This window comes from Puntigrus tetrazona, chromosome 3 (genome assembly GCF_018831695.1).
Source record: "Puntigrus tetrazona isolate hp1 chromosome 3, ASM1883169v1, whole genome shotgun sequence".
Lineage (NCBI taxonomy): Eukaryota > Metazoa > Chordata > Actinopteri > Cypriniformes > Cyprinidae > Puntigrus > Puntigrus tetrazona.
This window is the reverse complement of record NC_056701.1, coordinates 23923437-23937185: the sequence shown is the minus strand read 5'-3', so window position 1 is coordinate 23937185 and position 13749 is coordinate 23923437. Positions and strand designations below refer to the sequence as shown.

Genomic DNA, 13749 nt, shown 5'->3' with positions numbered 1-13749 from the left:
CTTTTGGTGTACACACACCAATTAAACAAAGGGTCAAAAATGCATTTTCTATGCCATTAGTGTCACCAAATTGACTTTTTTCACTTTTAACAAGTCAACATATCAGAATGTCCCACCCACACCATCGGTTGAGACATTGTTACTTGTTGAAATGCTGTAATATGCTTCTGCAAAAATGAAAGTTCTGTGATTATTTACTTGCCCTCAAGTTGTTTTAAACCTGTATGAGTTTCTTTCTTGTGCTGATCCCACAAGAAGATGCTTTCAAGAACGTTGGTAACCAAGCAGTTGATGGTACCCATTGACATCCATAGTATTTTTTTCCTTACTATGCAAGTTAATAGCTACCGTCAACTGTTTGGTTACCAACATCAGTTTCTTCAAAGCATCTCCTGTTCTCTTCGAGAGAAGAAAGAAACAACTTAAGAGCAAGTTAATGATGACAAAATTTGAAGTTTGGATGAACTATGCCTTTCAACAATTAAAAAAGGCCGACCACCTTATCCTAACACACATATTGCCTCTAAATCTTCTCACTCCAGTAAGTAAAACATTTTTTAGCAGATGCAGTTTTGCCCACTGCTTTCTCTGCAGTTCTGGACTGACATGCATCTGAACAGTTTGTCACTCATCTTGCCTCTCTTAAGCTGTTACCTGTGTTCTCACTGTCATTCTGAGACATCATTACAGTACTTCTTCCTTCTCTTTTGGCATCCACATGTCAGTTTTTCCCACCATCCATCTGCTGCTAGCTGGTTAATTTGTTCATTTTACGTACATTTTATGATGAATCACTGACAACAGTCGAAAATTACTGTTTATCACCCAAATGCTGACAAAAAAAAGTTCTACGCAAACACCTGGCCTGCAGTCCAGACATCAGCAAGCCTGAACAAGTGATGTTGACGTGAAACGCTGATTAAATGTGTGACGCAGGCTCAACCTCGCATTCGTGAGAACTGTAATTAGTAGCTTTGAAAATTTCAGCGTACTAGCCATATGCTCATAAAAGAAGTAACTCATGTTTCTTCTGTACTTTCAATAAATATCTGTCATTTCATCACAGTGTTAGTAGATAGATAGATAGATAGATAGATAGATAGATAGATAGATAGATAGATAGATAGATAGATAGATAGATAGATCTCTCACACTGATGCTAGTTAGGTAGCACAGTATCATCCCATATAGTCACTTTTATCCCGAAGCCCAGAGGTGCGCATTGGTTCTGAGAGTTTGTGGAAGAAATTATTGAAAGCTCTTCAGCTGCAGAATAGGAGGAGAGAAGCTTTAAAAGCTACAGATTCATTGCGTTGTATACAGCGACGGCTCTGTGTGGAATTTAAATGACTCCCACTCAAGTGGCCTTCATACTGATGCAGATCATGGCGCAAATGTAATTTACGTCAGCGTCTTCCAAATATTTAACTGGATCCTTCTGTTGTCAGGATGACAGGATAAATATTGAGCTATATGAGGGAGACTGGTTATTTCAGAAAGGTGTATTTGCTTGTTTGTTTGCATTAGTACTGTGAGATTAATTTGTCAATACTGTATAGAAGAGAACCAAAAGTAACAAAGCAATTCTTTCAGAGCCCTGACTATATTTGCAGGCTATTCCAGGCTATGACAGCATTCAGCATGCAACCCTTAACCCTTAACGGAGCTGCCCAGTATCACGTGATTTCAAAGTCTGATGTATTTAATTCATCAAAGTAACCAAAAAAAAAAATAGCTTGTATTGTTGTGTTACTTTTCACCCACCTGTGTGATACTTTCATCCCTACTTATGGGGTCGAAAGTAACAATGTACAGTTTATGTTATTATTACTATGCACTACTATTTTTTACTTTTACAAAAACATCTGTACTTTTTACTTCATACATTTTCACACAAGACTTAATCTGCATTACTGTAAGTGACTCGACAATGTAGTGGATCAGAGAGGCGAAACTACTTTTGGTTTCATTTGTAAATAAGCTACTGTAGTTTTGTATTTGTTTTCTTACAGTAGTTAAGCATTACAGTAGATATCTGCAGTATGTCAGTATGACTTGAGGTCCAGTTACCAGTGTGACACTTAAACAGGTAGGACTAATGTCATAGCCACACTTCTTTACCTCAGTTTGAGTAAAAAAAATTGGTCTGCACTCATTTTTAAAGTCAAAGTGATTCAAACGTTACAAATTGTTCCCATTTTCTCAGTGTGATAATGGTGCACTTGGGAAATTCCCTTCGTTTGTTTATATGTGTTGACTGTGTCTCGAGATAAATAATCCATTTGATGACCTCTTTTGTCTGGGAAGTTTATTATCATAGGCCACTTTGTATTAATTAAACAGATTTGCATATTCTTCGTGTTTAATGAAGCACTCAGTTATTTTGAGACATCCCTGCGGTTCAAGGAAAAGTGTGTTGTGAACTGATATGTTCAATTTCTGCTTCGAAGTTTGGCAAATAGCAAGTTTGAGAATCAAAAACAGGTTCTTATTCAGCCCCGTTAACAAATACAGAAGAAACAATGACATTCGAACAGATGCGAACGGTACAATTAGCGGAATATTTTTAATGAATCAAACATACGTTGTCATTTTGGAAATGCATGTAAACTATTTCTACTATTTCAGACATAGAAATTAAAAAGCAGTAAGAGTCGCGTGCTAATATGACCCTTTTGTGAGCTTGATCTTTTTAGATTGAATCAGAAACGTACAGAGCAACCAATAGTTCAATATCCACGCAAGCGAATTATATCCTCATTAGTTCCCATTAATTGCCAAAAAAAAGAATGACGCTACAGTTTAGGATTGTCATTATCAGATAGCTTGAAGCCATTTATAAAGTCTGTGCATGCTCACCCCTTGTTAAAATTGCTTAAATGTGTTTATTATACAACTGATCTCCTCATTGTTGACAACAACAACGCAAGATTTGAAATTACAGTGATTGAGATCATTTGGATCCTTCCACCTGTATAATTGACTATCCGCACAAACTTGGATCAGGCTCTCTTATTGTGTAAGTAGAGTGCTGCTGCTGCATTGTTTGTCTTCTGCAGTAAGACATATGTGGGCGAACTGCAGCCGAAGAGCTCAGAGTTAAAATACCGAAGTCTTCACAGAACACTCTGACAGCTGCCGGAGATGAACAGGGCTTTCCTTAATACTCTAAAAATATCTCAAGCCACCTCTCTTTATTTGTTTCTCCTGACAACGCTGACCTGACAAGTGCTAGTAGCGAGAGGATATATTGTTTGAAATAAAAAGGCATTAGAATTCAAGAGCGTTTGAGATGCTCTAGGAAGGATAGATAGATAGGTCGATACATACATAGATGCATAGATAGATCATCAAAGCCGTTCTGAACACATCTGTGTAGTGAGTTTGAAATCATTCTGTAAATGAGTGGCAAGGATGATGCAAAAAACTGCAATTGTAATTTTGTGAGCATCAGTTTCCTTAGCTACAACAATAATTCTTCCCAAGAGTCGTTCTGTGCTTCCTCTTCCCTGTGAGGTCACTTCCTCTTTCACCGAACGTCCCTTGAGGCTCATTCATACAATACAATGGCTTATAGCTGGTTTGTTTGTGTGCGTTGGTTATGTAATAGTTGTATATATTTGTGCGCCTGCTACTCTTTTGTTGGTGGTTAAACATTTTTTCCCGTTCTGTTTTTCCAGGTCATCTCTGACATGCCCACATTGTCTTAAGCAGAGCAACACGTTTGATCCTTTTCTGTGTATTTCCCTCCCTATTCCTCTAAGACAGACGAGGTGAGTACAATTGTACCAAACTGAAGCCTTTTAAAGCCGAAAATGTAGTTGTTTGTCTTGCTGTGGTTGTATTCTAACATTTTTGCCTCTTGGTACACAAAAACAATGAAGCATTCAAACCAACAGCGGCAGATGGATTGCCAGGGAAATCCTTTTTTTGGAGGAAATGAAAACCCTCACAAATGCACAACTATTGTCCCACACACGATATAATGTATAATGTTTCTGTATGTACTTGTTTATATAACCCAGCTTTGCAGCGATATATGGTAATACCAGTTATACTGGTTGTGGGGGGTGAAACCGGTATGAAATTTTATGCTGGTTTAAAGGAAGTTTGAAACTTGTTTGAGAAAAACAGTTTTTATATCAGCGTCCTAATGATAATACAATACGATATAAACCGAAACAATTACCAAAAATCAGAATATATAACCAAAAATGTGATTTTGTCATGATTTGCTTGTTTTTCTAATGACACCAATGATTTTGCAGAATCAAAATCATTGCTCTCTTCCTTAAAGTAGAACTAGATGCAAACCAGGGTCTGTCAAGCTCCAAAAAACACTGTAAATCGTCTTTAAATAGTTAATAAGTATTACGCACTACAGTCCAAATGCTAACGTTGTGTGAGGAACAGACTGAACTGACTTGTTCTTTAATGGATATTAGTTTAATTTTCAGCATTCTGATATATTTTTTGCGTTCCAAGAAGAAAAGGGAGTCTCATACAGGTTTCATGATGATACAATCTTCATTTTTGGTTGAGCTATTCCTTTAGGGCAGAACACATGAGCAGTTAAAAGAGAAGTAAACAGTTTGAGGTGTGGCACTTTTTACTTGACCGATTGCCTTATTTCTTCCGGCAATTCATTCAGCGTTTACCCCCACACCACCCTTATTCACAGTAGTTTATGTCTGAGAAGGGCGTTTTCAGTCTGTAGGTCATATATCAGCAGTTGTAATAGTTCAGGAAAACTATATGACAGTATAATAATGGTACAGTAGTGGATGATGTCGCTTCGGAGGAGATGACATCACTTTAGAAAGAGCCCAAGAGTTTAAACGTTTGGGGTCAGTAGTATTTTTTTTAAGACATTAGTACTTTTACATGGCAATTTCTGTGTTATAAAAAAAGACAATGTTTTCAACAATTACAAAGCAGCAAATCAGCAAAATGGTTTCTGAAGGATCACGTGACTCTGAAGACTGGAGTAATGATGCTGAAAATTCAGCTTTGCATCAAAGCAACGAACTTTGTACAAAAACAATTAGACTTTTGAATGGTAGTGTATATCGTATGGTGAGAATACACAGATACGTCACCAATCAGAGTCGTTATTTAGCCACGCCCACCTGCTTAAGCCACACCCACTCACATTTGTAGCCCTATACAGAGATTTCAAAATGAGATTTCAAGACGCCATTTAATGTTATCGGTAACATTTTAAACATTAAAAGCTGCTTTTAGATCATAAGGGATGTTCTTTCGTCTCTCTCTGCAGACCAGTGTGTGTGACTTTGGTGTTTAGCAGTAAAGGGCAGCGGTATCTGAGAGTGGGGCTCGCTGTGCCTCTCTTCGGCTCTTTGGCTTGTCTGCGCCGGATGGTGGCAGATGAGGGCAAGATCTCTCCTGATCAGGTGACAGGTGCACACAGCATCACACAGACAGACCTCATGCCTGCACGCAATATATCACCTGACCAAATCTCCCTCACTGCTAGGGCGGTCATGTCCGATGGTGATACTGTGGGACTTTGATATATTCCACGGTCCCGAAAGATTATCATTATCATTTTCTGTGATATTTGCATGCTATGAGGAAGAATCAGAGGATTATTTTATAGTGAGTTTTTATTTGAATGCCTAAAATGTATGGATCAATAAGCTTGATAAATCAAATGTGAGATAGATGTGTTTCAAATATAAAAACGCGATTTGATGTCTATCCCTGCTCTCTGTTCTTCTAGGTAATATTGACAGAGATCTACACAACAGGTTTCCAGCGCTCCTTCTTTGATGACGATGACTTGACCAGCATAGCAGAGAGTGACATCATCTATGCCTTCCAAGCTCCGCCCCTTTACATCAGGGGTGGATCTGCTCGAATCTCAGGTAAATGTAATGTAAACTGTTGAGGATGTTTTCCAGTATTACAGGCACCTTTTAGAGGGGGTTTCGTTTCAACCCGATAATATAAGAGTTGTGTTTCTGACTGAATTTGGCAGTATAGATTTACAATACATTAAATGACTGTAAACAGTTCCGGTCCAGTATGCCCCGATTGTCAGCTTGAACTTTTTGATGTAAAATGTCATTGTAATGTCCTGCTCAAGACATTATTAGCATTGTTGAAAACAGCTGCCTAACACTGCTGTAGCATCACAAGATAGGAAGAATAATCTTATATATCGTAACAAAATTCAACGTATATGTAACATAATTCAACACAGTCATGCGAATGTTTTGCAACGTGGTATAGCTATTTAAATATATAGTTATGACTAATGATACGTTTTTAGGGCTATATTTACTCACAGCTTGCGCCAGAACAGTCCAACCATTATCATTAAAATTTAATAAAAATGCTATCAGGTTTTACTAAAGATGCACAGTGAAGAATTAGTGCTGAAAAGGTAAGGACGCAGTTGTTTTTGTTGCCTGACCTTATTAAATATGCATTTCTGGGAGCTTTCCTTTCAGACAGTTATGGGAGGAGAGTATTACAGAGTCCCTCAACGTGGTTTACTAATGTATGCGCTCATCAAATGACTGGTATTTACGTCATTATTTAAAGCTCAAAGAAATATGTCTTAAACTATTTTGCGATTGAAATGGCTACAATTTGTTGCTAGAGGATTTTTTTTCCACACGTCATTTATTTGGAATGCAAGAAAAACAAGCCATGTTATTTTTCATTTGCTTCAGTAAGTAAAAGACGACCTGGAGCCCTCAACAAGGAGTCAGGCAATACCAGGTCCCTCAAAACTTCTTGCAACTTCTGGCATTTTTTGGTCTTCAGTTCTTTTCAACAGACCACTGCTTCTTTGTTTCTTTATTCTTTACGTGCAACAGCTCTAATTCTAAAATTAATATTTTTTTTATTGTAATATATTTCTGATTACACATATTCTGATCAAACTGTTGATGCAGTCAGTGTAGCCATTGACTTCCACACATTTCTTTTCCATTATATGAAAGCCAATAGCTACCATCAACTGTTTGCTAATATTCTTGTCAAACAATGGTTTCCAACATTTTTGTGTAAACTCACGCTTTAATTCTGGATGAAGCACAACAACCCCAAAGTTCGCAATATGATCAGCACTACAGCTCTGATAACACACTCTTTAAAGGAAGCAGTATTTTAACGGGGCATATCCATTATAAATGAATGTAGGCCTGCAACAAATTATTATTTGATAACCGGTTTATGTAACAATTATTACAATGATTAACTGACTATTAATTGACCATTATGACTAATCGTCAATTATGGTAAGTTAATCATGAATTATTCGCTTTACAGTCCAACATGCTCGCATAAGTGTCTTCTTCCATTGGACCGCATACAGGAGGGCTGAGTTACAGTCTCCGCAGTGGAGAGGTGTTTAATTAACAGTCTCACAGTGTTACTTTTGAGTGATAACCTCAAATAGATTCAGTGGGGATCATCGAGTGACAGGAAAGAAGAGAGACTGCGTGAGCATAGCCACTTAAAGTCAGCTCGGGTCACACCTTCCCATTCTTCATTTTGAAAACCGGATATGAAAAGACCTTGAAACGGAATGCTGGAAAGCACAGCTGTCCTGATGTTCAGCTATAAAAACGTCCCTTCTTGATTAAAAAGCCAGCCAGCCCTCCATCTGTCCCTGATAGCACATGTGACCTTCCAGTTGTAATGTGTTCATAACGTGTAACGGTCTTGCTGATCGTCATCGTCAAGCTGATTTGCCATTAAACGTGAAGTCATAGGAACGTGTTTATGCAAATGAGAATAAGTGATTGAAAGGGGCAGACCGTGACGTTCAGATCCGGAGAGAATGCTTATTTTCCTCATTACTAACAAGTGGACCAGTTTTCAAAGTGCATTTTATTTACGTGTCTGTTTGCTATTTTATAAGCTCATTGACATGAATATACACTACTGTTTTTAAAGTTTGCTGCTGGAGTATGATTATTAAATGTTAAAAAAAAACAAAAAAACATTTTTTAATTGAAAAGATGTTACACAGTCTCTCTTGGAAATGGAAAAAATGCACAATACATTCAGCAAACATTGGTGCATGGTTACTTTTTATGTCATAAATTGAACAAAGATAAAAAATAAAAACATTATTGTGGCACTGTGCACCCTACATAATCAGTACTTAGTAACACCTCCTCGGACAGATATCACAGCCTGCAAACGCTTTTTATAGCCAGCTAAAAGTCTTTCTTTTATTTAAGATTTTCTCCCATTTTTCTTTGCAAAAGTCTTCTAGTTCTATAATATTCTTTTTTCGTCTTGCATGCACAGCTCTTTTAAGATCTACCCACAAATTTTTAATGACGTTTAAATGAGTGGACTGTGATGGCCATGGAGGTATGTTTAGGATCATTGTGGCCAAAGTAATAGGTACAAAAGAGTGCCTTTTGAAAAGGTACCGCTCCAATGACAGCTTTTGTGCCTTTATTTCTTAGTCACTTTTGATAAATTTAATGCATTCTGGCTAATTGATTTAATTCAAAATGTAAAAAATAAATAAAATATGCCCAAATTTTGATCAGCAGTGTATATTATATGATGGTACTGACATGGTATTTGTCCAACAATACGGTACCCAAACACATAGTAGTTTTGGGTACTTTTTGTTAGTAGATGTTTCGATTTAGTAGTGCCTTTAAATTCAAATGATTAAAGCTGTTGGCTCAATCAATAGCAATAGAGTATGAGGCGGAAGTATTAGTTTATTAGTTATAGTGTAGTATTAGGAGCATCTTCTAAATCATTTCAAAGTCATTTCAAAGTTCCAGCTGTGTGTCTCTTGATGTTCAAGGTGCGGAAATAACATGTTGTCACCTTGAAGATACGAGGTTCTTCTGTCCCTGATAAATTCAACTGGGTGACTTTCGGAAAAGAAATTATATACCAGTCTTCTGCCTTTTTTGGGGGGGTAGTTTGTTCCGGGTACTTAATTAATGGCTGCTGCCTAGTCATACTTTATTTGGAAGAAAGTGTCTGAAAGCTTGACGTCCATTTAGTATGTATGTGTATGTGTGTGAAGGCTGGCGTCAGATCATACACCCCACTGTGTTCAGTCTGCTGTCTGCTGTGCTCTATTTGCATGTCTCCATCTGTCTCTCTCTCTCTCTCTCTCTCTCTCTCTCTCTCTGTTTCTCTCTCTCTCTGTAACTCTCTTCTTCTCTTTATCTGGGTGTATTATGTCACCTTGTTTTGTCATACAATAAAATGTGACATTATTCGACTATATAGAGGCACAGGCCATAAATCTGTCCACCGATAATGCACGTTCGGAGGTGACCTGTACCTCTCCTTGGTTCTCTCTCTCGTCCCAGGGTTGCACCACAGTCTTCCGTCCTCTCCGTACACTTCGTCTGGGCCGGAGGGGCACAGACTGGCTGCGTCCGGAGCGCTGTCCTCCGAGTTCCTGAACCAGGCCGAGGGGATGGCGAAGATCCTGCTGCTGGTGTGTAATGCAGCCAGATCAGGACAGCAGGCAGTGAGGTACCCCTAAAAATTATGACTTTTTGACTGGTAACCAAACAGCTGTAGGTTCACTCCAGCTTGTAACTTCATTTAGGGGTCTTTAGAGTTAAGAGTTTAGTATTCAGCAGTCTTAGTGGTGGGAAAAAAATAAAGGTAAATTTAATTTGGACGACGTTTTGCCATGTCAGGTTTATTCATATTTGCCAAGTTTATCCTGACTAAAACCACAACAGATGTATCATCTCTGGAAATAAAATTATAGTGACACTATTTAGTTATATGTTGTTTCAGAAAAAGCATATCCACAATTCATTCTGACTAGGATGTAATTTAGTTGAAGTTCACTTTTTTTTTTTATTTTGTGCCGATGTAAGACGTATTACGTTTATTTTATGTATAAAGTTAATTTCACGGGTTTAAGCAAGTTTGTTGCTGACTTTATTAACTCTGATTGGGGTCATTTTAATTTTGTAAAAAAAAAAATTAAGAATTACATTTTATTTTATTAATATTAATAAATAATAATATTAGTTTTATTATACATATTAATCAAATAAAATATATTGCACAGTATATTGATATTTTATGTAAATACAATATATTTGTAATATATTATAAAATACAAGGCATTATTACAAAAATATATATTTATACCCTACTGTTCAAAAGTCTAGGGAAAGCAAGGTTTTTGAACGTTTGTGTCTCACCAAGGCTGCATTTATTAGATCAAAAATATTGTGTTCTATTTGAATGTATATACAGACGTGGACAAAATTGTTGGTACCCTTTGGTCAATGAAAGAAAAACTCACAATGGTCACAGAAATAACTTTAATCTGACAAAAGTAATAATAAATAAAATTCTATAAATGTTAACCAATGAAAGTCAGACATTGTTTTTCAACCATGCTTCAACAGAATTATTAAAAAAAAATAAACTCATGAAACAGACCTGGACAAAAATGATGGTACCCCTAACTTAATATTTTGTTGCGCAACCTTTTGAGGCAATCACTGCAATCAAACGCTTCCTGTAACTGTCAATGAGACTTCTGCACCTCTCAGCAGGTATTTTGGCCCACTCCTCATGAGCAAACTGCTCCAGTTGTGTCCGGTTTGAAGGGTGCCTTTTCCAGACTGCATGTTTCAGCTCCTTCCAAAGATGCTCAATAGGATTGAGGTCAGGGCTCATAGAAGGCCACTTTACAATAGTCCAATTTTTTCCTCTTAGCCATTCTTGGGTGTTTTTAGCGGTGTGTTTTGGGTCATTGTCCTGTTGCAAGACCCATGACCTGCGACTGAGACCAAGCTTTCTGACACTGGCTAGTACATTTCTCTCTAGAATTCCTTGATAGTCTTGAGATTTCATTGTACCCTGCACAGATTCAAGACACCCTGTGCCAGACGCAGCAAAGCAGCCCCAGAACATAACAGAGCCTCCTCCATGTTTCACAGTAGGGACAGTGTTCTTTTCTTGATATGCTTCATTTTTTCGTCTGTGAACATACAGCTGATGTGCCTTGGCAAAAACTTCGATTTTTGTCTCATCTGTCCACAGGACATTCTCCCAGAAGCTTTGTGGCTTGTCAACATGTAGTTTGGCATATTCCAGTCTTGCTTTTTATGATTCGTTTTCAACAATGCTGTCCTCCTTGGTCGCCTCCCATGTAGTCCACTTTGGCTCAAACAACGACGGATGGTGCGATCTGACACTGATGTTCCTTGAGCATGAAGTTCACCTTGAATCTCTTTAGAAGTCTTTCTAGGCTCTTTTGTTACCATTCGGATTATCCGTCTCTTAGATTTGTCATCAATTTTCCTCCTGCGGCCACGTCCAGGAGGTTGGCTACAGTCCCATGGATCTTAAACTTCTGAATAATATGTGCAACTGTAGTCACAGGAACATCTAGTTGCTTGGAGATGGTCTTATAGCCTTTACCTTTAACATGCTTGTCTATAATTTTCTTTCTGATCTCTTGAGACAACTCTTTCCTTTGCTTCCTCTGGTCCATGTCAGTGTGGTACACACCATATCACAAACAACACAGTGATTACCTGGAGCCATATATATAGGCCCAATGGCTGATTACAAGGTTGTAGACACCTGTGATGCTAATTAGTGGACACACCTTGAATTAACATGTCCCTTTGGTCACATTATTTTCAGTGTTTTCTAGGGGTACCATCATTTTTGTCCATGCCTGTTTCGTGAGTTTATTTTTTTAAATAATTCTGTTGAAGCATGGTTGAAAAACAATGTCTGACTTTCATTGGTTAACATTTATAGAATTTTTATTTATTATTACTTTTGTCAGATAACAGTTATTTCTGTGACCATTGTGACTTTTTCTTTCATTGACCAAAGGGTACCAACAATTTTGTCCACGTCTGTAAATGCGATTTATTCCTGTGATCATCAATCCAGTCTTGAGTGTCACATGATCCTTCAGAAATCATTCAGTCATGCTGATTTGAAGTTTAAGAACATTTATTATTATTGTCAATGTGGACACCATAATGCATTTTAATCAAAATATTTGGAACAGAAAAAAAACAGGATTTGTTTAAAATAAATGTTTATAACATCAAGATCTGTACTCTTACTTTTGATCCCTTTTAATGCGTCCTTGGTGAAAAACCGGGGGTGGGGGGGATCTTGACTAGATTTTGGTTTATTTAAAAAAGCCTTAAAAGTTTAATTCTGAGGGTCACAGAGGGTAACATGGTCTGAACTGGACTTCAGAGGACAAAACATGCCTCTTGACGCCTTGTAAAGCTGGCAAATATCAATCGGGACAACTTTCCCTCACCTTTTCACTTTTGCTCTGAAAGCTTCTCAAAGGTTCTTTGACGTTTGTCACGTCAGAGCGATCCTGCAGACGCACAGTGACAGTCGCTCACAGATCAATACTCTCTTAAGTGTGAATGCCTCCAGAAATCTAATTTTGTTCCGTGGCCTTTGGTAATGTGAGTTTCTCCCACACTTTAATGGAAGTGATAGAGAGAAGGAGAGAGAGTGTGGCTCAAAACATGCGTTCATCTCTCACAGATGAGCTAGAGCGAGTACATGTCATTTTGAAAGCAGTGATGTTTTGATTGATTTTCTCCAGATAATGATAAAAGCGATATTCTCATGGCAGTCAGATTTGACGTACAGCTGTAGTCACGAGTTCATTAACTGGGAAGATACTTACACTGAAACTAGGCAGGTGTCATAATAAGAGAGTAACCAAAGGAGATTTCAGGGGATAACTGAATTAAATACAATTCAAATTAATTAAATAACTGCAATTTATTATAATGCGTTTGAGCTATTTGGAAATAATAATCGAATTTGAAAACATGCATGCACATATTCACTCTTGATCGTATGCCGGAAATATGTTTTTTTGTCTCGCCACATTCACAAAATGAAGTTACCAAAAACATGACATGAATCAGGTAAATGATAAGGGGTATATTCAGTTGGCAATTAGCTAAATACAAATAAAAAATGACAAAAGCACATCTACAAACGTTACTACAGCTAAAATGAAAATGAAAACGTAATAAAAGTAATAAGATCATTTAGATGAATAAACTATTTTCTTTTCAATGCAATTTACAGCTGGGCATTTGTATAGACAGGAAGCGCTGTAGAGAACCCATAAAAAAGAATAGCAGGTTTCCTATAGAGTTTTCTACCCCAAAGGACTTTGCTGTCATTTTAGGATCATCACAGGAGCAGGTATATCGCAGGAGAACATCTTTTGATGATCAGAGCGCACAACATCAAACATAGTGGAAAAGTTCAGAAAGTCAGCGAAGTGTTTCTCAATTGTGTCCACTCTGATTTAGTTTGCTGCTAGTTCCTGCTTTTAGGCTTATAGCAATTACAGCATGTCCATCTTTAAGGTCAACATCAAATCAAAATGTGTCCTATTAAATTAATTTAACACATTTTCCTGGTTTTATTCGTGTTGATAAAGTATAATATGGTAAATCCTGTACAGTGATTTATTCTATAGAGTGCTTGAATAAAGCAAGAATTGCATACACTTGTAGCTGTTAAGCATCTTTGTAAGTCATCGTAAGTCCCCTTTTGAGACACGCGGAAGCGTTATAAAAAAAGGGTTCCCCAAAGACCACGATATAGTTCAAACACTTCTAAATAATGTTCACCAAGAGCAAATAGCTATTTCGGGGCTAAATCTTGCCTATATGTAATGCAGTTATCATAACACAGTTATAGTGATAGATTAGAAAAAGAACTGTTCATTTTAGCCCA

The 13749-nt window shown here is 37.4% G+C and overlaps 1 protein-coding gene across 3 annotated transcripts in view; it reads left to right on the top strand.

The window, feature by feature from the left end:
* Window positions 1-13749, top strand: part of usp43b (ubiquitin specific peptidase 43b) — a 55819-nt gene that overhangs the window by 25566 nt on the left and 16504 nt on the right. For all 3 annotated transcript variants that reach the window (XM_043234021.1, XM_043234020.1, XM_043234019.1), the window contains exons 4-7: window positions 3681-3773; window positions 5279-5414; window positions 5744-5888; window positions 9333-9501. In XM_043234021.1, coding sequence (XP_043089956.1) covers window positions 3681-3773; window positions 5279-5414; window positions 5744-5888; window positions 9333-9501 — 543 coding nt within the window. The remainder of the gene's footprint in view (window positions 1-3680; window positions 3774-5278; window positions 5415-5743; window positions 5889-9332; window positions 9502-13749) is intronic.